Source organism: Boleophthalmus pectinirostris, unplaced genomic scaffold (genome assembly GCF_026225935.1).
Source record: "Boleophthalmus pectinirostris isolate CB_2022bp ecotype Guang Dong unplaced genomic scaffold, ASM2622593v1 HiC_scaffold_3, whole genome shotgun sequence".
In the NCBI taxonomy this organism is placed as follows: Eukaryota; Metazoa; Chordata; class Actinopteri; order Gobiiformes; family Gobiidae; genus Boleophthalmus; species Boleophthalmus pectinirostris.
In genome coordinates this window covers 24,658,737-24,684,954 of record NW_026571299.1, presented here as the reverse complement: position 1 = coordinate 24,684,954, position 26,218 = coordinate 24,658,737, and the positions used below count along the sequence as shown (strand labels likewise).

The 26,218-nt window shown below is 38.1% G+C and overlaps 1 protein-coding gene across 4 annotated transcripts in view; it reads right to left on the bottom strand.

Annotated features, from left to right (window-relative positions):
- Positions 1-26,218, bottom strand: part of LOC110171295 (RNA-binding motif, single-stranded-interacting protein 2-like) — a 121,782-nt gene that overhangs the window by 59,533 nt on the left and 36,031 nt on the right. For 3 of the 4 annotated variants that reach the window (XM_055160193.1, XM_055160196.1, XM_055160195.1), the window contains exon 2: positions 20,959-21,125. In XM_055160193.1, the coding sequence (XP_055016168.1) occupies positions 20,959-21,125 (167 nt within the window). The remainder of the gene's footprint in view (positions 1-20,958; positions 21,126-26,218) is intronic. The other variant, XM_055160194.1, reaches the window with a different exon arrangement.

The window sequence follows — 26,218 nt, the reverse complement described above, 5'->3', positions numbered from 1 at the left end:
GAAGATTACATACAAATAGGGACAAAGGTGACGGCTGGTGACAGTGTGGACATTATGTGTGTATGTGCGTGTGCGTGCATATGCGGCGTGTGCAGTGTTGGGGAGTAACAGATTACATGTACCAGAGTTACATAATCAGAGTACAAATTATGATTAACTGTATTCGGTTACAGTTACTGATTCAGTTAGTGGTAATTGGATTACTTTATTATTATTTTTGTTTTTGGTAATTCCACTCATTGCTGGACACTAAACCAGGTCTAAAACCAGGTCTAAACCTAAACCAGGACTAAACCAGGACTAAACCAGGTCTAAACCAGGTCTAAAACCAGGTCTAAACCAGGACTAAAACCAGGTCTAAACCAGGACTAAACCAGGTCTAAACCAGGTCTAAACCAGGTCTAAACCAGGACTAAACCAGGTCTAAACCAGGACTAAACCAGGTCTAAAACCAGGTCTAAACCAGGACTAAACCAGGTCTAAACCAGGACTAAACCCAGGTCCAAACTAGGACTAAACAGTGACTAAACTAGATCTAAACCAGGACTAAACCATGCTGTCTGGACCATGTCTCCTCCTCTTCTATCAACACTATTTTTAATTTGGTTAAGTAAAGTCTGGGTTTTTTATTTTCTTTTAGCCGGCAAAACATTTTATGTGAAGATTTCCCCGTCTTTGCTTCTCTACAGCAAACCAAATAATCCAAAGTATTCAGATTACATTACTCACTTTAAGTAAATTAATGGATTATGTTACAAACTACATTTTGTAATCTATAGGGGAATAAATTTTAAAAGTAACCTTTCCAACACTCGGCATGCGTATGTGCGTGTGTGTGTGCGTGTGTATGTGCAACACTGTGTGCGTGTATGTGCGTGTGTGTGTGCGTGTGTATGTGCGTGTGTATGTGCGTGTGTATGTGCGTGTGTATGCATATGCGTACGTGTGTGCATGCGTGTGCGTGCGTGCGTGTGTGTCTGTGCACGGGGGGGACAGACAGGCTATTCGGGTGATTTACTGCTGACCTGTATTATTACTCGTTAATTTGAGAATTGCAAATAAGTTAAGTGTGTGTAGTATCCTCGGGGGGGAAGTTAAAAAATGTTAAGTCAGGAATAACTTTAGAACATTGCTGAAAAGAATCCTAGTTACTAAGGGTGTAACAGAAACAAAAATATCATGATATTGTATCGTCAAATGTCTCTCAATAATATCGTGGGCTGTCACAATATATCGAATCACAAGTTTCTTTGCATAAATTCATTGTTATGGTGCAGCAATAGCTAGAAAAAACAGAACATCAACCATGATCCTTTGCTCCATTTTGGTGCAAAGAAATAACAGTTCTAAACACTTTTACTTCTTTGAATTAAGTCTTGTCAAGGCATTTTATGAGGAAAAAGTAGCATATTCACAATTTGGTTAGCCTCCACAAAATATTGCAATAAATCCTGTATGATGAAATGTATGTGGTGAAAATATGGTACTGTGAAATTTGGATATCGTTACATCCCTACTAGTTACATAAATTATAATTCTAATCCCAATTGTAACAGAGTTTTACTATACATCCTTTTATTCATTCAATTCAATTCAAAAAGTGTATTATCAAATTTCTATATGAATATAGATAAATAAGTTACTTAACACATTTGGATCAGTTTGGTCTTATTTGATTTTGTTTTCACGGTGCAATGTGTAACTTTTTCTTTCGGTGTCCGCCACCTGTTTGTTCCTATGAAGATATTGCTCTGCCTGGAATGTTCCACAGTATGACATTAAACAGCTCTACTTTGGTGGGTTTACAGCTCAAAAATACCTAGAAAAATGGACTTTCTCAGGCTACGTTTATACGATGAGGGTCTGAGCAGAAGATACAAAAGTGGCATCGCATCTTCAGTTTTTATTCTTGGGCAGTGTAGACAGTGTATACGGCAGAGCATATTCAACTTTTCCACTCTGGAGGGTGGTTTCAGATTTTTGCATTTTAAGCCTCAAAAATACCGTCACAGTCTAAATGAAAGGCACTTCTGATTAAATATGTTGTCGTTTTTACCGGCAAGCGTTTTACCCGTGTAAACAGGCCCTGAGTGAGCGGAGTCGCCTCTCTGCAGAACTGTCCTGTAACTTGGTCTCATTTGGTTTCCATGAAGATAGGAAGCCATAATTACTGTATTTTTTGGACTATAAGTCGCACTTTTTTTCATGGTTTGGGTGTTTCCTGTGACTTATACTCTGGTGTGACTTATATATTAAAATGTTCACACTGAAGCATCAAGAGTCTTGTGTGTGAATATCCTGTTCCTCCTGTACCACTGTCACTTGGCTCTACTGCACATGTCTCCTGCAGAAAGAGCCTCTGTCCTGCTGCAAGTCCTGAAATATTCTGCTGAAATAGGTAATCGAGCAGGAGAAAGAAAGTTTGGAGTGAGCGAGAAACTTGTGAGAGACGGACAGAAAGCGGGGATGGAGAACACAACTTCACGGAAACCGGGAGGATGCACCATGAAACTTTCCTGAAGTCACTGGATGGATGGACAAAGCCTGGACTTCAGTGACACTGAAACCATCCTGTCGCCAGTCGGGATTCAGAAAGACCAAAATAATTCTAACTGGAACTGATGCTGAGTCTGACAACAGCTACGACCGTTTACCTCATGGCAGCAGAATTGCTCAGAAGTGACACCGAGGATGAAGAATTGAATGGATTTAGTGATTTGGAGTGAGATGGAGAGTTTGGTAAAAACTTATTTTATGTTGTTTATGCTATAGTTATCTGAAGAACTGTTCATATGTGATGTTAACAGTCTGTTGTTTTCTCTTCTATTGTTATTACTAGAACTTGTCGTTCCTGGTCTCTAAATTTCCCCCAAAAAGTGCAACTTATAGTCCGGTGTGACTTAAATATGTTTTTTTTTTCTTTATTACATATTTTTTGGCCGGTGCGGCTTATACTCAGAAGCGACTTATAGTCCAAAAAATACGGTAATGCCATGCTGTGAAATATTCCATACAGACCCTCCACCAGAGAAGTTACACAGTGCACTTTTAAAGGACATAAATTCAGAAATTCAGAATTCAGAATCAAATGTATTTGTCATTCCAGTATAAAAAATACACAGAAATGAAACAATGAACTCCAGGTCAACAGCAGCACAGATAACAATAAGAACAAATAGTTATAATAAGAATAAATAGTTATAACAAGAATAAAATAGTTAAAAATATTGTATATCAACCCGCCCCCATTTTCTAAAGTGCGTTCCAAGTCAGTGCTGTTTTGTAGTGTTTTTTCTGACAGAATTAATCTGTCTCACGGCATCAGGATAAAAACTGTTCCGCAGTTTTCTGTCTCTGCTCTGGTATTGGTTGATATCAAGTATCAGAGAGACTTAAAGCTATAGTGTCGGAATCGGTATCGGAACTAAAAAAAAAGCTGTATCGGTGCATCCTTAAGCTATAGTTTGGATCTGTACAAACATGTCCTGAAATGCGATACTTTACATTACATTTTCTTTTTGCCAGCTCTTCGGGACGTGTTTAAAATGTCAACATATTTTGAACTATAATGAAGAACTAAATCTCAAATCTAGTCACGATCCTCGTCAGAAACGTCGCAAATGACATACTTTCCCCCCCGACGGTTCAGCGCAGGTTCATATGAGCTGTGTAAAGAGCTTATGCAATGCTCAGTTATGGCATAGTTCAGACCGGCTGCAGCAGAGGATAATAGACCTGTTCTTGTCTGAGGAACGGACCAATCAGAGCGTCCGGTGCTGCTGTGTTTGGCCAACATGGCGTCTGCGAGGAATGTACACTGTAACCCGATACCTCCCGCTCTCCCTCTCTCTCTTTCTCTCTCTTTCGCTCACGAATTCTCTCCACTCTCCACAGCTTTTTACCCAAACTGAACTGAGGATTTTTAAAGACTGCACTTTCTATACGACTTTATGTACTTCTAGAGTTGTTAAAAGTATTCAAAATCAGATACTAGATTTGTATTGATACTAAAAAAGTCACAGGACAGAAATGAAGCTTTCCTGAATAGTTTTCGATTGAACTTGAGCTGTATAAGAGCACAGAACATTAACACCACATAGGAAAATAAAAGAAAACACTGTTACATAAAGAAAAAAATATCATTGTGGTATCAGAATCTGTACTGAGTATCGAGTCTATTCCTTAGTATTCCTTAGTAAATTAGTTTGTACACTTGTATTTTTTAACGTTTCATGAATTGTGACAGAAATTTAACGTAGAAGTAAACACACTGCTGGTCAAAAGTTTAAGAACGCCACACTTTTTACAATTTTTTTACTGTTTTCTGTTGAGCAAAACGTATTCTAAACTTTTGATTCATGAAAGTAGCCACTACGGATGTAAAATAACCAAAATATCGTGATATCTAGGGGTGAAATGATACCCAAGTCTCACAATACGATATCGTCAACAGTATGAACCTCACGGTACGATATTTATTGCGATATGGTGGGAAAGCTCACAATTAGGGATGTAACAATATCCAAATCTCTCGGTACGATATTTTCACAATATAAATCTCACGGTACAATATTTATTGAGATATTTTGTGTTAATGTGCTACTTTTTCCTCTTAAAATGCCTTGACAAGACTTAATCCAAAGAGCTAAGATTTAAAAGTGCTTAAAACTGTTATTTCTTCTTGTAGTCTACACTGAAATGGAGCAAAGGATCATGGTCTATGTAGTTCCCTCTGGGGGTTTTTGAGCTAATGCTGCACCATAACTCTTCATTTAAGCAAAGAGACTTGTAATTTGATATACTGTGATATTCAACGATATTATTGTGAGAACTTTGACGATACGATATCACGATATTTCGATTATTGTTACGTCCCTCGTGATATCATTTCGCCAAAAGTCTCACAATATATCGAATTACAAGTTCCTTTTCTCAAATGCATGGTACATGGTACTACATATCCCATGATTCATTTCAGTGCAGACAACATGAAGAAATATGTTTTTTACTTGAATTCTTGGGATTGTGGCAGTAATAATTCACACCAAATTCTTGTCAAGGTATTTTAAAAGCTAAAAAGTGTCCTATCGTGATAATATCATACGAAGAGATTTGGATATCGTTACAGATAGATGTGTTTAATGCCATACTGTGGAACATTTCAGACAAAGCAAAATTTTTTTGTAATCTGTGTAAACCCTCAGTGGTCAAGGTAAGTTTCATAGTGGTCCATGAATGTGTACTAGTCTATCTACTTTTATACTTTGATTCATTCATATTAGTTTCTGTCCTGTGAAAGTGACTTAAAAGTACAGATACTACAGCAACATAATACTAAAGTAAAAGTATCACATGAAATAATCTACTTAAGTAAAAGCATTAATACTACTACTACTACTACTACTACAACTACTACTACTACTACTACTACTACTACTACTAGTACTACAACTACTACTGCTAGTACTACAACTACTACTGCTACTGCTACTACTACTACTACTACTACAACTACTACTACTACTACAACTACAACAACTACAATACTACTTCTACTGCTACAACTACAACTGCTGCTACTACTACAACTACAACAACAACTACTACTAATACAACAACAACAAGTACAACAACTACTACTACTATTACTACTACTACTACTACTACTACTACTACTTCTAATAATAATAATAATAATAGTACAACAACAACTATTACTACTACTAATAATACAACAACAACAACAACTACTACTACTACTACTACTACTACTAATACAACAACAATTACTACTACTACTACTACTACTACTACAATTACTACTACTACTACTACTACTACCACCCTTATTGCCAGTATGCAGTTTATAGAATAAAAAAAAAAAAAATGACAAAAGTATTATTGTAACTGAAGTACTACTGATCCTGGTACACAATGCTGCCTTCATACTGATTTATTTAGTTTTCTTTATTTTGTCCAAACTCTGTTACAAACCTTCTCTTTCTTTCTGCTGTGTCCCCTCACTCATCACTACATCCTCAGTCCTGGTCTAGTCCTGGTCTAGTTCTAGGTCTTGGCTGTCGCTCCGGTCACTGACACCAGAGCCCTGAATATTTAATGCTCTCCACAGCTTCGCTCGAGTTGCACACTTCAGTCCAAAGGCAAATTCTCAGGACAAGATTTACACCCGCCCAACGACGACCAAACACAACACTGGCATTCCGTGTGTGTGTCTGCGGGGCTACTGTAGGGCCCATTCACATTTTTATATCACACTACATGCACCCCAAGCATGTGAAATTATAATTAGGCGTATTTGAATCTGCAAAAATCGATCTTGCTTTTTAAACCCTCTTCACTTGGGACAGTCCCAGTTTTGAGCCCTGTGTCCCCTGTCCCAGCAGATTTAGCCAAAACCAGGCCTGTAACGATAATCAATAAATCGATTAATCGTACGATAACTTTTAACGAGCTCGATAGCTTTTCCAGCCACGATGAATTCTATTTGCATGCTTGTTTGTTTTCCTCGCTCTCTCACTCTCAAAGAGACTGAATGTTAGACCATCGCCAAAACAAGTCACGATGCTGAATCAACACTGGTGAGCGGGACGCGTCTCAATGGCCACATGTGTCAAATGCAGCGAGCGCGCAAATAATGAGAAGAAATGTCTCAAACCCCAACAGCCGATATAAACACAAACCCGAGTGACAGAACTAGCCTAGCACCTGGGAGATCCCGAAATCCACTGAAATCCCACAAGACACCGACACGACACCAGACAGGACAGAGGCTCCCTCATAGTGAAATAACATCCTGTGTCGCGGGTTAATACGAACACTTTAAGACCAAAATGACGAGTCCACAGCAGCAGCCACAGAGAGACAAGACACAATATTCCAATGTAAATCAATCACGAAAATCACTTTTAAGGACAATTTTGTTACAGAGACTCAATAATCCATTTTATTTATTGCTTTGGTTGTGTTTGGTTCAACAGTGGTTTATTCAAGTGCATTTTTGTGAACAAGTCCTTCCTGACAGCCAGACTACATTAGACTAGTCCTGTGTTAAGTCTTTTTTATTTAGGCTTGTTGTTTTTGGTTGTCTGTGTTAAATGTTTTTTAGAAAGTAAGGTTTATTGATCAGTGAGAGGATGTATTTGCATTTTATTCCATGGTCATTATTATATTAGTTGAAATTGGTCTCAAAATGTCAATATTATCGTTTATCGCAATAAATTCTTGGTCAATTAATCGTCCTGCAAAATTTGTTATCGTTACAGGCCTATCCAAAACCAGTGATTTGTCCCAGTTTTATACAAGAAACGTCCCATGTGTCCCTATTTTTGACCAATCTGATCCCTGCCATCAGTAAAGAAAGTCATACATTGTCATTTGTTTTGGTAAAAAATATGACGATACTGACTCACACGTTAGTCATGAATGGACCGAGCGCACAACAGTTTTATGCTTACGCTGGTGAGGAACATGGATTTGTTCAAATAAGGAACCTCCCAAGTTTCCTCTGCTGAAGGAGCTCATGCTTATGTTATTGTGTGAATAACAGAGTTAATGATTGAGCTTGAGTTGTGTTGTCTTATTTTTATGAATGAAAAAAGGCAATATGTATTATTTCTTACTTTATTTCAGAGGTAAATTATTATTTTTGTATACAGGGATTTTTTTTTTATGTCACAGAAGCACTTTAAGCGGGCTTTTAATAACAATGACGTCAGCTGAAACTCGCCTATAATGTAAATAAAATAGTAAGTTGGCTTATACAAAGTTTGGTCGAGTAAGGCTACATTCAGACTGCAGGGCTTAACGCTCAATTTGGATTTTTTTGTGAAATCCGATGTTTTTGCGAGGTCGTTCACATTTCCAATTCAATGCGACTTGTATGTGATCTCCAGTGTGAACATAAAACAGCCCAAAAGTGTCTCACATGCACACTGGAGACACGATGACATCAACCACAGCGAGCGTGTTCTGTGTTTACAGAAGTTGTCCAAACATGGACGTGAGCATTGAGCACCTGGAGATTTTAAAGTTCCTCTCGTACCGGAGCCAGAACATGAACAACTTACTTATTTTAAGGAGGAGATTGAGAAGGAGAAGGACGAGGTTTTTGGCCGTGGTGTTTTGTGGGGCAGTGGCAGCAACGTCCGTTGAAAGGAACATGTGGATGTGGAGACGTAGCCAAGAGTGGTGAGTGGTGATGTGCTTTGCTTCAGTGACACGGAGTTCATTAACAATTTTCGCCTACTTCAGCACAGAATAGTGACGTTTGTGGCTTGTTGATGATGTGCAGGTGGATGAATGCACTTTGGCCATTCAGACTGAAGTCACATGTCAAAAGATCAGATATGTATCAGTTTCAGGAGCACATATCCAAGTGACCTGGGTCGCATTTGAAAAAAATCAGATCTGTGTCAAAAGATCAGATACAGGTCACATAGGGGCCAAAAAAATCGGATTTGGGTCACTTCAGGCTGCAGTCTGCAGGGGTGTCAAACTCAAATTCACAGAGGGCAAAATTAAAATCTGGGACTAAGTCGTGGGCCAAACTAAATATTTATTGAAAAATTTCAACATCTGCATGTTTTCTCTTCTTTCTAGATATGTAATGTTAAACCTTTTCTTATTCAAATACATGTTTAATAATAGTTTTGCTTAAACATTGAATCCAGAACAAGCAGAATATAAAATAATATATACATAGGCAGCTCTAATACATATTTGATATGATCTCGCGGGCCAAATATAATTATATCATGGGCCAAATTTGAGTTTGACATGTCTGCTCTACCAATTAATCAACAAAGCAGCTAAAGAATGACTCTTCTGTAACTGTAATAATGTAATGAACATAAGAAATAGTTTTACAGTCTCTCCACATCATACCTGTTATAATACGGCTTGGAACATTTATATTCGGTCTATGCAATGTGATGTTTATAGTGACAACACAACTTAAATCTGTGTGAATTTACAATAGACATTTAACATAGTTGGACACCACTACTACTACTTTTCTCCTCAACTTTTTTCCACAAACGGCCACTTAACTGATGTAAAACTACGATATTAACCACAGGTACTATTCCACCAACCCAAGTCGTAAAAATTAAAGCATAAAATTCGCTATGTCCTATAAAAATGTCTCTTGTGAGCTTTAAGTCATGTTTTAATGTTGTTACTGCGTCAAAAACAGATCTGGAGTTGTGTTTGGTTTCATTCACACATGTTTGAGTCTCCAAATACTTTATTTCACCTTGTGATGTCATGAAGTGGTAGTTTTTCTTTCTTTTTTTTGACCTTTTGGCTTCCGCACACTTGTCAGGGAGATTACACCAGACTTTTCTACACTGATTTTTGCCCGAGCCTCCATGAATTTCTTGCCATTAACATGACTTCCAGGGCAAATAAACCAGTGAGAATTAAATATCAAACTTAAAAGAGGCACAATGACCGTTTTTTGATTTGTTTTATTTAAATTAAACGTTGAATTAAATATTGGAAATAGAGGTCGAAATCTGTTTTTTGTTTGACACTAAAGTGGAATAATGAAATATATAACGGTTTTCCCATTTTATTGTTTTTCATTCTTGAAATTGAAATTCAAAAGAATGAATGGTATAAGGACCAGCGGTCATCGTGCCTATTTCAATTTTGACATTTTATTCTCTGGTTCATGCCCCAGACGTTCTGCTGGTAAAAGGACTTACCTGAAAATTTGTTGTAATTTTGTGGACAAAGCGACACATTTACTTTTGCATCTTAGAAAGTCATTGTTGAACTCCATGACGAGAAACAGGAAGCAGCGAAATTAAAATTAAAACAGGCACGGAGACTTTTTTTCGGACTGGGACGGAACAAATATCATTAGGATAGAGGACAAAAAACACTGTCACCGGATTAAAGAGGCAATTGTAATACGGAAACGTGCCCACGGGACGATAAACCGGGACAAGGGGGCTTTTTTACTCTCACACGCCTGGGATACTGTCCTGAGGAAGTGTGACTGCAGATGGTGCTGTCGTCCTGCCTCCACTGGTAGGAAGACAGCACCAAAATCAGCTGAGCGACACATCACAGCAACATCACATGAGTCTGAGGAAGAGCACAGGGAGCAGGCCAAACTGAAAACAAACTCTTGGTCTAAAAAAAGAACCTAATAATTAGGGATGTCCCGATCACATTTTTTTGTCCGAGTCATTTGATTTTGAGTGTCTGCCAATACCGAGTCCCGATCCGATACTTCTATAAAAAATTATGAAATGAAATAAGAGTAAAAAATAAGATCCAGGATGTGTGCGGGATCAGATTGTGTTGATTTCAATGTGTAGTATTTGGGCTGAACTTAGTGTGAAAATCAAATGTCCAAAAACTTTTTTTTTCTTGACTTTTCTAACCACTCACTTACTCATTGTTGAAAATCTTGACTTTTCACAGTTTGGTATCTATAGTTTGTATATGGGCCCGGTCAAGCAGAAGTAAACAGCAAGGCCAAAAATTCAAGTTAATGCATCTGATATAAAAATGTATTCAACAGATACATATGTACTCTAGTTTATGAAACTGTTTACCTTTTTGCTGTACCATTTTTGGTTCTAAAGTTACATACGTTTTAAACAGACCATGTATGAAACATGGAACAAAAATTATTTCCCAAATTTCAAAGACCTGCAAATCATGTACATATATTGATGTATTTCATCATATCTTGTGTTATTCCATCTTTGAACTGTTGATGAAGGTACATGATTTTTTTTTTTTTTTTTTTTTTTTTATGTATTTAAAATGATAAAAATTTGCTTGGAAGGACTGACATATTTTATAGAAATAGTTTCCTTTCATTTTGAAGTAATATTAAAGTATTCGGAAGAAAAAAGCTGACAAATTATGTAAAATCATGCACCTTCTACTTGTTTGCACAATTTTCTCTCTGTTACTTTTCCCTCCGTTACCATGACCTTTCTTAATAAAAAATCTCATTACTCAAAAAGTAAGAGGTTTTTCAACCTAATCTTGTACCATATGGTAGAAAACTATATGAAGCAAATATTCAAACCAGTTTGTTAAGGATATGTAAGTGAGAACCACTAGTTATCACTGTTTGTATTTATTGCCCAAAAAGTGCTGCATATTTCATTCCCTCCGTTACCTAACATGAGTTTTTTAAATTTTTTTTTGTCAACAACTTGAAAGAATATCACAGGTTTAACTTTACCCTGTTGGAGTGTTAACTCTTTCCTACATTCTGATACCTTACTTATTTCAATAGTTCCTCTAGTTTCTGAATAAGAGCTATTTGAATGTAAAAAATCTGCCCGTTTCCCTCCGTTACTGCTGGATCGGACCCATATTTGATATTATATGGAGGCACATGCATTACATTTGAAACATTTAGGCTCCTCTATGATCCAAATAATACAAAATCTTACCAAATAAAAACGAGATGACAGAAGCCCCACAGCCTCTCTCCCCCGGCCGCCCCCATCCCGCCGCACTGCCACCACATCCACAAACCCACAGCGGAGCGCACTGCAACATCGGTCCCACCGCTCAATAGACACTTCATGCCGCTGGACGAACCGTCTCCGCCAATAGTGCCAGCCCCGCTGCGCAACAGCCATGACGCCATCGACCAAGCCAAATGAACCTCACTGGACTGTTTTTTGATTGGTGTTATTTGAAATAAACTTTAAATATTGGAAATCGAGGTCGAAATTAGTTTTTTTTTTTTTTGACACTAAATGAGATAACAAACAGTTTTCCCATTTTATTTTTTTTCATTCTTAATTGAAATGTAAAAAAAGAATGTTACACGGTCCAAACATCGTCGATCAGAACGTAGCGTAATCGGGGCCCTTTAAGTGCGTGGGTGTGTGCTGCTGGCCCGTGGCTCTACAGCAGTTCTGGTTGTCCTGGTTTAACCTCCATAAAACCATGTGACTGAACTCATCCCTCACTGTGTCAGCTTTACAATGGCAGCGGCGAGGCGGGATCAGGGTCACGCCGCTCCTTTTCATGTCCTCTGATTTATGGCAAATATTCCGATGCTAACTCCGTGTCTCTTTTACGGCCCGTCGTGTAATTGGATCCAGAGGCGCCGTGTTTATATTGAGCTAATGATGCTACGTTTAGCGCCGCATGTGCTAGCTCCGAGGTATGTCCCAGCGTTTCTCCGGCACGTTCAAGACTAAAGCCATTCTTTACACTCACATAAAAAAAGATTCTAATCTGGACTAAAGTGAATACATAAATAAATAAATACATAAATAAATAAATGCAATAATAAAAATATACTACTACTACTACTACTACAACTACTACTGCTACTACTACTACTACTACTACTACTACTACTACTAATAATAATAATAATAATAATTACATACATACATAAAAAATAAAAAATAAATACTAATAAAATAAGAATCTATAAATAAAAATTGAAAATAATAATAATAAAAAAATAAAATAAAAATATAATATTATATAATAAAATTAAAATAAATGAATAAAAAAATTTAATACTAAAAAAATAATAATAATAATACATACATACATTAAAATACTACTACTAATAATAAACAATAACATGAAAAAAAAAATACTATTAAAAATAAAAATAAATACAAACAATAATAAATAAAATAAAAATAACTGAGCTAACTAAGATCTACTAGTAAATGAATTCATATAACCGGTGTGCGAAGAAAAATAGGTGAATACCTGGACCTAAATTTATTTCGGAGCAGGGCCAATTTCAGTTAAACCACAATTTAACTGATACTTTGCAGCTGATGTCGCCAACCTTCCCTGGAGGTGTGACGCTAACTTTAGGCACTGCTCCGTCTGAGGATAATCTGAGCTTTATTTTAACAGAGTCTGACCAGAAAACGCTGACTTAGTTGGAACTACAACATCTGATTTGTGTTTTTCACTTAGTCGCTCTCACGGTTTTGTTGAAAATCGAACACAGGCTCCTGAAAATGTGCTCTTGAAATCCATGTTGTATTTTTTTGTTCGTCTTAAAACTTTTCTGGCATTGTTTGCTTATGTGTGCATCGTGTGTCCATGGCAACTGCTGGACATTGCATCTAGAGAAACATGTGGAACACCCCCGGAGTGATGTCACGGCAAAGCATCAAGACTAAACCAGAAATTGAAAAAAACTTATTTATATCAAAAGCAGTTGAAATCTTCACTGGAACTAATTATGTGTTCAAAACTGAGACTAAACTGGGTCAAAACACAGAACTAAACCGGGACTAAACCAGGACCAGAAACGGACCAAACTAAGCCACAACAGGACCAAACTAGACTCAAACCAATACCAATCCCAGGGCTAAATCTGGACTAAACCAGGACTAAATCAAAAAGATATAAGTAGCTATAGGCATGGATAAAACCAGGTCTAAACCAGGTCTCAATAAAGAACTGAACCAAATCTATAAGTAAATATGGACTAACTATTACAGTAACTTAAACCGGTAAAAAATAACAATCCGTCCTAAATAAAACTAAATATAGACATGAACTGAAATAGACTCCTGAGTCGCTCTTTAAGTCTAAGGCCAGTTCCAAGAAGGGAAGAATTAAAAGCAGAAGTTCACAGAGCAGCAACTGTTGAGGTCTGCAGAGGAAAATGGGAAATGGGCTGGGTTTAAGACATTGCAGAAGGAAGTGCTACTCAATTTCAGTACTAAGGAATAGATTCAAGATTCAGTACTGATTCCAATACCGCGATCACAATAACGATTTGATTTAGACAACAAAATGTGATTTTCATGATTAAATAACAGTACTTTCTTTTCTATTCCCATGTGGTTTTATATGTGTGTAGTCCCTCAGTGGTCCAGGTAGGTTCTATAGTGGTCCATGGTTCTTAAACTTGTTCTGAATCCATGTATCATTTGCTCATTTTTCAAAATAAAACAAAAATAAGAATACGAAAAAACAACAATTTCATTATTTGTCTCCAGAACCAAAATGAAAAAACAGATAATGATTAGTTTTTTTCAGTTTTCCCGTAACATTTTCAGTGATCATGTCCGTGCATAGGATATAAATCTGTGCATATTTGTCTGTGGTTGAGCATAAAATAAATATTTGTAAACTCTCGAATGATTCCAGTCATATATAAAATGTACTGTGTGTATTTTATCCATCGGAATACGAATAGGAAAGTTATGACATCAAGAATTACAATCACGAAATGAAAATTTACGATTACATTTTCTTGAGAACGAACACAAATTCACAGACGCGACTTTACTGTCAAAAATACAACATCACTTCACAGGCATTATTTATCGAGCACAAGAAACATTGATGGAGATTCCAGACTTCTGCGCTGCATACGGACTGAACCAGGACTAAACCAGGACTGAGTGTTGGGACCTGGTTTGGTCCTGGTTTAGACCTGGTTTAGACCTGGTTTAGTCCTGGTTTAGTCCTGGTTTAGTCCTGATTTAGTCCTGGTTTAGTGCTGGTTCATTCCTGGTATAGACCTGGTTTAGTCCTGGTGTAGTCCTTGTTTAGTCCTGGTTTAGACCTGGTTTAGTCCTGATTTAGACCTGGTTTAGTCTTGGTTTAGTCCTGGTTTAGTCCTGGTTTAGTCCTCGTTTAGACCTGGTTTAAATCTGGTTTAGACCTGGTTTAGTCCTGGTTTAGTCCTGGTGTAGTCCTTGTTTAATCCTGGTGTAGTCCTTGTTTAGTCCTGGTTTAGACCTGGTTTAGTCCTGGTTTAGTCTTGGTTTAGCCCTGGTTTAGTCCTGTTTTAGTCCTGGTTTAGTCCTGTTTTAGTCCTGGTTTAGTCCTGGTTTAGACCTGGTTTAGTCCTGGTTTAGTCTTGGTTTAGCCCTGGTTTAGTCCTGTTTTAGTCCTGGTTTAGTCCTGGTTTAGATCTGGTTTAGTCCTGGTTCAGTCTGTATACAGCGCAAACGTCCGTCATCACAGTGTAAGTCACGGAAACGGCCTTTATCCGTTTTTTCCTTTCTTCATTTAAACACAAAATCAAAAACTGAAAAAACAAATCATCTGTTTTTTCATTTTGGATTTGGAGACAAATAATGAAAATAATAGTGTTTTTTTGTTTTGTTTTCTTATTTTTGGTTTTATTTTGAAAAACGAATGAAAGAATGATACACAGATTGATCTGATACAGCTGAAAATCATTCTAAAACTATTCAGGAAAGGTTCATTTCTCCCCTGTCAGTGGCCTTTTTTAGTATCGATACTTGCGAAAAATGAGTATCTAGTTTCAGTACGAGTTTTAGTATCGATTAGTGTCTGATTTTCAATATTTTCGACAAATCTAGGATGTGTTGTTTTCAGATGGAGAGCAGGGGGTTTTATAGCTCACTTGACATATCTTTTTACTGCCCAAAATCCCTTATTTTTTGTAAGTGAGCTTGCCTCTCCATAGATCTGACCTCTAACTTGGTCTTGTGACATTACCAGCTTGTCTCTATGAATGTTTAATGCTATGCTGGGGGGTATTTTAAGCAATAATATCGCCATGGAGACAAGACATTGGCAGATCTTCCACTAGAAAAGTAAAATTTTATTACGATGATGATATTGGAATCGGTATTGAGTATCAAGTCTATTACTTAGTATCGAAAGCTGAGTTTGAAATGTTAGTATCATGACAACACTAAACTAACTGAGAAAAAGACCTTCAGCCCAAAAGCATGCTGGGAAAATGGTTTTAAATGTGCGTAAGTTCCGTGTGCAGTCCCGGGGGCGTCATGCGTCAGTTGCGTTACGTTGTGGAGCTGAGGGGTAAAGGTAACAGGAAGGTCGCCCAGTCAGAGTCTCGTGAACTTTGAACTCGAGTAATGTAGAAAAACAGCAAAACAACAAGATCCGGTCGTGTTTTTCATTGTGTGAAAAAAATCAATACAGCTTTAGGTGGTCATGTGGGTGGACATAGATACGCAGTAGTTATGCAAATTTGGTCAATACTAGTATGTTATATTTTAGTTTCACATGGAAAATTTTTCACGTTTCCACCACAAAAAGACAATGAAATCCACACAAAATACAAAAACATCAAAAATCGAAATCTGGTATAATGGAAATGGAGGTGGGAGATACATCAAAATGAAGAAATCTAAAGCAGGAGTTGCCAAATGTTTTTCTCTGGGGGCCATATTATCACTCCTGACTATGATGGGGGTCGAGTCAGCCGGATAACAGAATTGTATGATCCAGACCAAAATGACCATCAGCAGGCCTCACTGTGTAGTAGAAATGACGAGCTTGGTAAAGCCATCCACAATATTATATCAACACATAACTCCTGGCACCTATTTGTTTGTCGTTACTAGTGGTCTTTACTAATGTCCTTAACAAGTCCTTAACTCAGGGGTCTCCAACCTTTTTCTTCCAGTGAGCTACTTTTACAAAACGAAAATGCCAGAGAGCTCCACATTTTAGAGGTCACAAGAAATTGAGCATATATAAGAGCCATGGCAAGTCTTAAATGAGGAACAGTTAGATGCCTCTAAAACAAACCATTATCCATTTATTAGTGAACAAAGTTAGGCATCTAAATGATACGTGTACAATGGTAATAGGCATTTTATTAATCAAATTGTACTAATTCATATGTATGATTCAGAAATCCGTTGGCAAGCAGCTTGGAAGGGAGTGGAGAGCTACCGACAGCTCCCGAGCTACAGGTTGGAGGCCTCTGCCTTAACTGCACTACAGTCCTGCTGTCCTTATGTGCACTGCAGAGCTCTGCACGTGTGTTGACTGTCACTGTTTGATCTCGAGCTTGTCGTGACGAAAATTCAGCAGCAAATGTAAATACGTCATATCATTATTTAAACATAAATATAAATACTTAATATAAATATCATTTTTTTTAATTGAAAAATACAAGTTGCAGACGTGCTATTATTTATTATACATATTATTTAAAAAAAATAGGTCTTGACAACTTTCGAGGATTGCCTCATAGGGCCAGATCAAGTGGTGGGTGGCAAAGGGGCTGGGGGCCGCTCAAAGGGGCATGGCAGGCCGGAGTTGGCCCACGGGCCTTAGTTTGATGACCCCTGATCTAGAGAATATAGAAGACATATTGTGCTTTTGTCTCTTATATAGACTTTAGAATCATTTGGATGATTTCAGCCCTGGAATTGCCGATCTCTACAGAACTAAAGATAAAACTACCACTTCATGACATCACGAGATGGAACAGAGCATTTTGAGCTTTGGAGATGTAGGCAAACTAATAATAAAGCTTTACTTAAATGTGTGTGAATGAAACAAAACACAACTCCAGGTCTGTTTTTGATGAAGTACTAAAGTTCTAACATGAATAAAAGCTCCATTTTGCGTAACATGGAACCTTTAATAACGCTGATTTCCGGGTTAGAAAATTGCAGTGCCCCATGAGAGCTAATTCACATATTTTTTCAGGGCTTTTTTTCTTATTTTAAACACTAAAAATTCAACATTAATTTGCCTAATTTGTCCAGAAGCACAATGTAGAACTTGCCACATCAAAATCTCAAAGGGTCATCGTATCGCCATGGCAACAGAGATTCGTTGTATTGTTTCTCACTCTCATAATGGGCACTGTTAACATGCGTTGCACAATCTCTCGACTTCAAGTGAAACTGAAGATGGTGATGTCATGTTTTAGTCATTGTTTAAAAGACTATTGCAAAAAACACAAACTTTTGGAATCCTAATGGGGCTTAAGATTGGGCAATATCACAGTCCATCGGCGAAAAAAGGCTGAAATTCTTTTGTGGAATGACTTTGGTTTATTTAAAAAAAACAAACAGACAAACCCCCTTAAGTTTAAATCATGGGAACGAACGAAACGCTGGAACCGAAGCCTCTTTAACAATAGTCCCATTATCTGTAGCTTTACACCGCCTGGACTCATTTAGGAACTTCACTGTCATGGATTATTCCCAGATACTAATGTATACAAAAAAAATATACTCATTTGAACAGGTGTTGGTAAAGTTAAGAGCTTTCGTGAAGTTTGAGAATGTTTTATGTCTTCATGGAGATGTTACTGCTTTATCTGTTCCACAACAACAACGTTTACATGATGTTTTTTGAAGTCTGAATGAACTGTTCTGAATTAAATAGTTTGGAATTAAAATATTCTCGTTCGAGTTTACATGGAAATAATAATTCTGAATTGAGGTTTACATGGAAAACACATTAACACATCTTTATTTAATTCCGCTCAATGTCTGGGGGTCTGGAAGGGTTCTGATCGGACAGAGACACGAACATATTTATGTCGACCAGAAGTAAACACACACTTCAGCTGCTACCGGCTTTTCTGTCATCTCGGTTTGTCGTTACGCCACGGACACAAACACGATCCAAACTTTTCCCGCAGTGGTTCCGATGATAATTGCGCAGCAGCTGGAGAATTCTGTCATCAAGCTTTATGTCTGTCGGCTGAGGAGGAGAAGGGAAGAGCGTCGGAGAAGGGAGGAAGAAGACAAACTGAGTGTGAGGCTGTTCTACCTCAGCCCACTCCCACATCCCGCTTACAAATCCAAAGAGACGTGGATGAAAGCCCGAAGCCAGGATCGTCCGGATCACGTCAGAAGGGCAACACAACGAGTATGCTCTGAATGACCTAAATTTTATTTTTTTTCCCCATTAAAGTTTACTGGAAACAAAGGAGCAATATATATCGTACATTGACACAGCATTTCAATTATAGCCCCCTTTCTCCTTTTCTAAAAGTAAATAAAGTCACTGTACTTATATTAAATAATTAATCAAGCAAAGGAAAAAAGCTTGGTAATAGACCTCAATTATTTTTAAGAATTAACGTGTACATGATCAAGGAATAAATTTGTTCGGCTTTAAAATAAAATGAAACCACTCACTTCGGAATCAAGTTTAATTCCGAATAATCATTTTCATTATTCAGAATTAAGTGTTTACATGGTCTTTTTAAAGCGGAATTCATTCTTAGTCAGTTTTTTATTTGGAATTAAAGTTCTCATGTAAACGTGGCAAATGAGGCATTAAACATCTAATCTATCCATTTATCTAATTATTTTCTTGCTTTAAAAATACCCTAAATAAATTCTTAGTTTAATTGGGGTCACCAAAGATTTGACCAGCCTGTTGGTGTCACTTGCTTGTCTCCATGGAAATAGATTAGTTTAACGCCATACTGTGGGACATTCCAGGGAAAACCTACTGGGGGGTCTGCAGAAGGAAATTAGTCCTATAAATTAGACCATAATCTGTCAAAATGTTCGTTATGTACTTTTCATTGTTTTCTCTAGTTTCCTCGTCACAAACAGACCTAGAGTTGTGTTTCATGAACGCACAAACCCTGCATATTTAGGCTCAGTTCTTCTCTCAAACTAAAAGCACTCTGTTCCACCTTGTGATGTCATGTACATGTACATACAGGAAGTGCCCCGCTGTGTTTTTAAACTCCATACACGTTCACTGCAATCATTTGTATTCAGCCCTAGAACTTCAAAGGTGAACATCACAAGGTGGAGCAGGACATTTTGAGATTTGCTTTTAATAATAACGGATTACTCAAATATGTGTTAAAGAAACAAAACACAACTCCAGGCCTGTTTTTGAGGAAGTAACAACATTCTAACCAGAGTCCATTTTGCGTAATATAACGTATTTTCAGCACTTTAAGTCATTGAATGGTCTATTTTTAATCTTTTTTCACATATAAACCACACCGGACTATAAGGCACATTAAACGAAACACAACAGTTAGACAAGTCAGTCACACTTTATTTAACGCGTTCAAAATAACTCAACTTTGTTCAATTGTAACGCGATTGTAACGCATCCCTCTCGTCATTATCCGAGTCAGTGTGGTTACTGTTCCCTGGCAGTTCAGTGATGATTCTGGTCTTGGTGAGAGCTCGGACCACAGTTGATACTGATCCTTAGCCCAGGCGTCCACGATCCGTTGGCAGATCGTGGCGTAAGTCGCTCGGCGCTGTCTCCCTGTCTTGGTGAATGTTTGTTCTTCTCTCATCCACTGCTCCCACGCAGCTCACACTTTCACTTTATAAAGTCAGTGTTGTAAGTGTGTCTCTTGACAGTGGCATTTTGATATTAAAAGGAATCACAGTACGTACTACTCCACGATGCTCCTGACTACAGTAGCCGTAATGCTGCAAGTGGTGCGGCTTTGGAGTTTACTAAAGTCGTACTAAGACACCCCAATAAATTAATATAGAAGGTGCTCTGGATTATAAGGCGCACAGTCATTTTTTGTTTTAAATGCTTTTAAGTGCTCCCTATAGTGTGGAAAATACAGTGTGACCATTAATACATAAATAAGTAGTGCTCCTTTAATAATATATATTTTTTAAAGAAATAGCAATAATAATATTTTGTGATGAACATTACATCGGGACAGAGGACAACAAACATCATCACTGGATTAAAGAGGCAATCGAAATATGGAAACGTGCCCATGAGACTACAAACTGAGACGAGGGGCTTTTTTACTCTTGCACACCTGGGATCCTGTCCTGAGGAAGTGGGACTGCAGGTGGCGCTGTCGTCCTGCCTCCACCGGTAGGAAGACAGCACCAAAACCTGTTTAAATCATCTGACCAGACATGTCACAGCAACATCACGAGACTCCGAGAATGACCGCAGGGAGCAAAAACTGTCAAGTATGAAAACAAACTCTGAAAAAGTCTGAAAAAAGAACCTAATAACATTAAATTGTATTGCTCTTGTGGGATCAAAATAACCATAATAATCATACTAAGCTCAGTACTGAAGTTTGAATTTCAAGTATCGTGACAGCACTAATGGATTGGACATGGTTGGAGTGATGCAACCTGTGTTTTCTTGTGTTAAATTTCAAGCCCTTTTCCTCGAAGGAGAAAGGGATTGTGGGAAGGCAGAGGAGGAAACCAGCTCCAGATGGGGAGAGCCTGGAGGACTTACGGTTGGCAGAGTTTCACCAGGTCTTGGTCTGTGGTCCCTGGATGGAGCCCGCGGATGTACAGGTTAGTCTTACTCAGCTGTTCCCCGCCCCCTCCGCTGCTGTTACTGCTGCTGTTCGTGTTGGGACTGGGGGGCGCCATCTGGTGGCCGGAGGACACATAGGACTGCTGCGGGAGAGACAAGCAGACAAAAGTATGTTAACGTCAGTGATGTTAAGGTCATGATTTTAAAGGAACATTTAGAGGCATTGTTTCAGATTTTTCATTTACCGTATTTTTTGGACAATAAGTCACACTTTTTTATGGTTTGGGTGTTTCCTGCAACTTATACTCTGGTGCAACTTATATATTAACATTTTCATACTGACGAGAGGCTCTAGTCTTGTGTGTGAGTATCTGCTGCTTCTGTTCCTCCTGTACTACTGTCACTTCACTCTACTGCACATGTCTCCTGCAGAAAGAGCCTCTGTTCTGTCTGTATCATGTCAGTCGATCGCACCATTACTTCTGTACCACTGAAAATCTAACATTTAAACAAACCTATAAAGACGACTGATAAGACTGAACATAAATGCCCCAAAAAAGAAAATCATATTTTGCAGATTACAAAAATGAAAGTACCAAAATCTGCATCTGAAAACGGTAATCGAGGAGCAGAAAGTTTGGAGTGAGCGAGACACTTGTGACACCAGGAGGATGCACCATGAAACTTTCCTGAAGTCACTGGATGGATGGACAAAGCCTGAACTTCAGTGACATCGAAACCATCCTGTCGGGATTCAGAAAGACACGAATAATTCTAACTGGAACTGATGCTGAGTCTGACGACAGTGACACAGAAGAGGAAGAGGCGCTCTGTTTAGAGCCACATCACCCCATTTGAGATTATAATGTGTTTAATGCATCTTTGCGCAAGTCTTACAGAAATGAAACTTAAAACTGCATGGCTAATTTGCATAAACTAGGCAGAGAGAAAAAGAAAAAAAAAAAACACGCTCTTGTGCGCTGATGCGGTTCAGCTTCTGTCAGACTAACGGACACGATCTCAGTGGAATGTAGATGTTCTTTCTGTGACAAAGGGATGCTGATGCTGAAGGTGAGTCTGTTCTTGTGAGTCGCGATGTTTTCAAAGATCGTACGTGTGCAAGTTTGGCGCAGCTCACATACGGCGTGTACATGCACCATGACGAAACTGGGATACAGATGTACATGTAAAAACACTCACTGAGTGGTACAGTGATCTCCAAGGAGGTGCCAGAGCCAAAACGTGGGACTGAGGTCGCAACTCCTGTGTTTGTGCTGTCAGACGCAGCTTCATATCTACGCACAGAAACCTACATTCAGTTGTCGATTAGAAATGAACGTAATCGACAAAATTCTTAATGATCAACTATCGATTAGTCGACTAATCATGCCCATCCCTAGTTCATATGTGATGTTAGCAGTCTGTTCTCTGTTCTATTGTTATTACTAGAACTTGACTTGCAACATGAAATATCGGTTCCTGGTCTCTGATTTTATAAAATAAATTTCCCCCCAGAAGTGTGACTTATAGTCCGGAGTGACTTATAGTCCAAAAAATACGGTATTTGTTCATAATGTGTCTTGTCCCAGTACAAATATATTGTATAAGCAGCTCTTGGGTTCAGAATAAGACTGCTGTGTATTGTCTGCGTGCAATCATAAAGCGTTTTATTATCAGAAAGTACGCGTGTCATGGTTAAGCGCTTAAGCGGTGAATCATTTGGATGCTCTGAGTGCATAAGGTAAGTGAGGAATAACTTTGGACCACTGCAAACTGTTTCAAATGAACTAGATCTGTTTTTCACATTTAAATAAATCAAACACGGAGCTTTTAAGTGTGATTTCTTTGGCGTGTCTTATGATAGTGACAAACTGCACAGACAGCATATTTTAAACCACCATCCTGGAACAGTGACATTTGAGAGAAACTGAAATATGAACTGCTCCTCTAATACAAGAATCACAGGCATTTCACAACATGTTTGAATCCAAAGCCCTGTGTTTCTTTGTTGAAAAGTGGGGGAAAAAATTGTTTAAACTACACACTTAACAGGTTTAAACTTCAGAATACACACAAAGCAAATACATGACGATAACGTAAGTAATTGCAGTCTTGGGATTTTGTCACCAATGATCGGATTAATCTTGCAGAGGTAAACGAAGGCCTGTCAGTCGCAACATGTTAAAACAGAATAGCCACTTATTTTTCATATTAAATAAACAATAAGGCAACATATGGCAGGCTAAATGCTGCCGCAAACGTCACCGCAACAAAGCGCAGGGCAGCTGTCGGCCCCTCATGTCACACGAGCAGAGGATTTATTTTCAATTGTACCAAAATGACCACACGACGCTGATGAATCCTAATGAATAACCGAAATATATCGTATCGTAAATGATATCGTATTGTCAAAGTTCTCACAATAATATCGTGGACCATCACAATATATCGAATTACAAGTCTCTTTGCTTAAATGAAGAGTTATGGTGCCGTAAAAGCTAAAAAACACAGAGGGAACTACATAGACCAGACATTTCAAACTCAGGCCTGGGGACCAAATTTGGCCTGCGATATAATTATATTTGGCCCGCAAGATCCTATTAAATATGTATTAAAGCTGGCCCAGATATAGAACTCTACAGCTACAGAGACATTATTTATTTAAAATGTTATAATTATTTTATATTCTGCTTGTTCTGGATTCAACTTTTTTATTATTAAACATTTATTTTAATAAGAAAAGGTTTAACATTACATATCTCGACAGAAGAGAAAACATGCACATGCCGTTAAAATGTTTCAATAAATATTTAGTTTGGCCTTAGTCCCAGTTTTTAATTTCGGGCCCTCTGTGAATTTAAGTTTGACACTCCTGACATAGACCATGATCCTTTGCTCCATTTCAGAAGAAATAACAGTTCTAAACACTTTTAAGTCTTAGTTCTTTGGATTAAATCTTGTCAAGGCATTTAAAAGGAAAAAGTAGCATATTCACAGTTTTGTTAACCTCCACAAAATATCACAATAAACATCGTACCTTGAGATGTATATCGTGAAAATATTGTACCGAGATATTTGGATATTGTTGCCATATCATGAGCTTTCCCATGATATCGCAATAAATATCGTACTGTGAGGTTCATACCATGACAATATTGTATCGTGAGACTTGGATATCGTTACACCCGTATGTATGACTGATCTGAAGAATGAAGTAAGCTCAGAGCGTTGGGTGTATTCGATGGCAGTGAAAACTAGAGCTGACTGAAGCAATGACGTCTTGAATACAGAAGTATACCGATTACTCAAACACGCATGAATCACTCAAATACAAAGTCAGAAGGTCAAATGAGAAGAAAAACAACTATGACATGATTAAACGCTCTCAAAAGTCAATTTTTTCAGAATAGATCCGCTTTAAAACACATTTACAGATAACGTTAAATACCTTCAGTTACGAAGAAACAAAGCCAAATTCACAGAACGAGACTCAAACAGAGACAGAGGATCCCTCCGAGCAGCTCCACCTGCACTCAGCGCAAAAATGCTCCACGTTTGTGTGTTTGTGCATCACTACAATGACGGATGAGTTGACCTCTGACCTGGTGACATAACATGTTTTTGCTGTGAGAATGCAGGTCAATGAACCGAGCCCACAGAGAGAGTCCACAAACTCTAAACACTGTTGTAGGTAGGGCTGGGTATCACTAAGAAGTTGCCGATACGATACATACCTCGATACACAGGCCATGATATGATACATATCTCGATACAATGCACTTTCGATTCGATACGATATATTTCAAATCGATTCGGCACAGTTCAATAAAAATAAATGCTAAATCATGGCTGTGATACTAAAAGTTTTTGTGCAAAGTTCATATGAAACACACCAATTTTAATCATAAAAACAGTGAAAGTGTCAAATGTGTCACATAAATGAGTTTCCTTCTCTGAAAAAACAACAAAACAGTAGCTCTGTAACAAAATAATTGAGTAAAATATACCAAAAAATACTCTTGGTGATATATCGATACAGCAGCTCACAATATCGATTCTGTATCATCACGTTAAGCGATACGATATATCCATATTTTGATATTTTTGCACACCCCTAGTAGTACGTCGACATGTGACTAACCCAAATGCAACAAAACAGGAACAAAATCTAAACTTATTTGTTTGAAGTTATTATTAAAGATACACTTAGTCTACGTTCAGACTGCAGCCTAAAGTGACCAAATCCAATTTTTTTGCCCTTGTGTGACCTGTATCTGAGCTTTTAATGACAGTCTGAACGACACAGATACGATTTTTTTCAAATGCGACCCAGGCCACTTGGATATGTGCTCCTAAAACCGATACATATCCGATCTTTTGACACGCGACTTCAGTCTGAACGGTCAGGTCACATTCATCCGATCCACACGTGGTGAAAGTGGGCGCTCACAAAGGTACACAAATGTTCTTCTCGCCGTACGAAAATCGTGTCTGAACTCAGTGTGAGTGAAGCAGTGAAGCAAATAACAATCCCATCACTCTTGGCTGCGACTCCACGCACACACACGTTCCTTTCTACGGACGCTGCTGCCGCTGCCCCACAAAACGCCACGACCAAAAACCTCATCCTTCTCCTTCTCAATCTTCTCCTTAAAACAAATAAACTGTGCATGTTCTGGCTCTGGTACGACAGCTACTTCACAACAAATTGCTGCGTTTTGGGCGTTTAAAGTTCACACTGGAGATCACATATAGGTCGCATTTAATTGGAAATCTGAATGACCTCGCAAAAAAGTAAGATTTCATGAAAGAATCCAAATTGAGCATTAAGCCATTAAGTCTGAACACAGTAACTTGAACCATGTTATAATGCCGTTTTCCCCTAAAAACAGACCTGGAGTTGTGTTTTGTTTCACTCACACGTCTGAGTAATCCTTTATTATTAGTCTGTCTACATCTCCAAAACTTAAAATGCTCTGTTCCACCTTGTGATGTCATGAAGTGGTAGTTTTCAAGTCAACGGCTACATTTATTTTTAGTTCAGTGGAGATGGAAAATTCCAGGTCTGAAATGATCCAAATGATTCTAGTGAAGGTGTGTGGAGATTAAAAACACACTGGAGCACTTCCTGTATTACCACGTGACATCACAAGGTGGAACTCAGTCTAAATCTGCAGGGTTTGTGAGTTAAACATGTGCGAATGAAAAAAAACACAACTCCAGGTCTGTTTGTGAT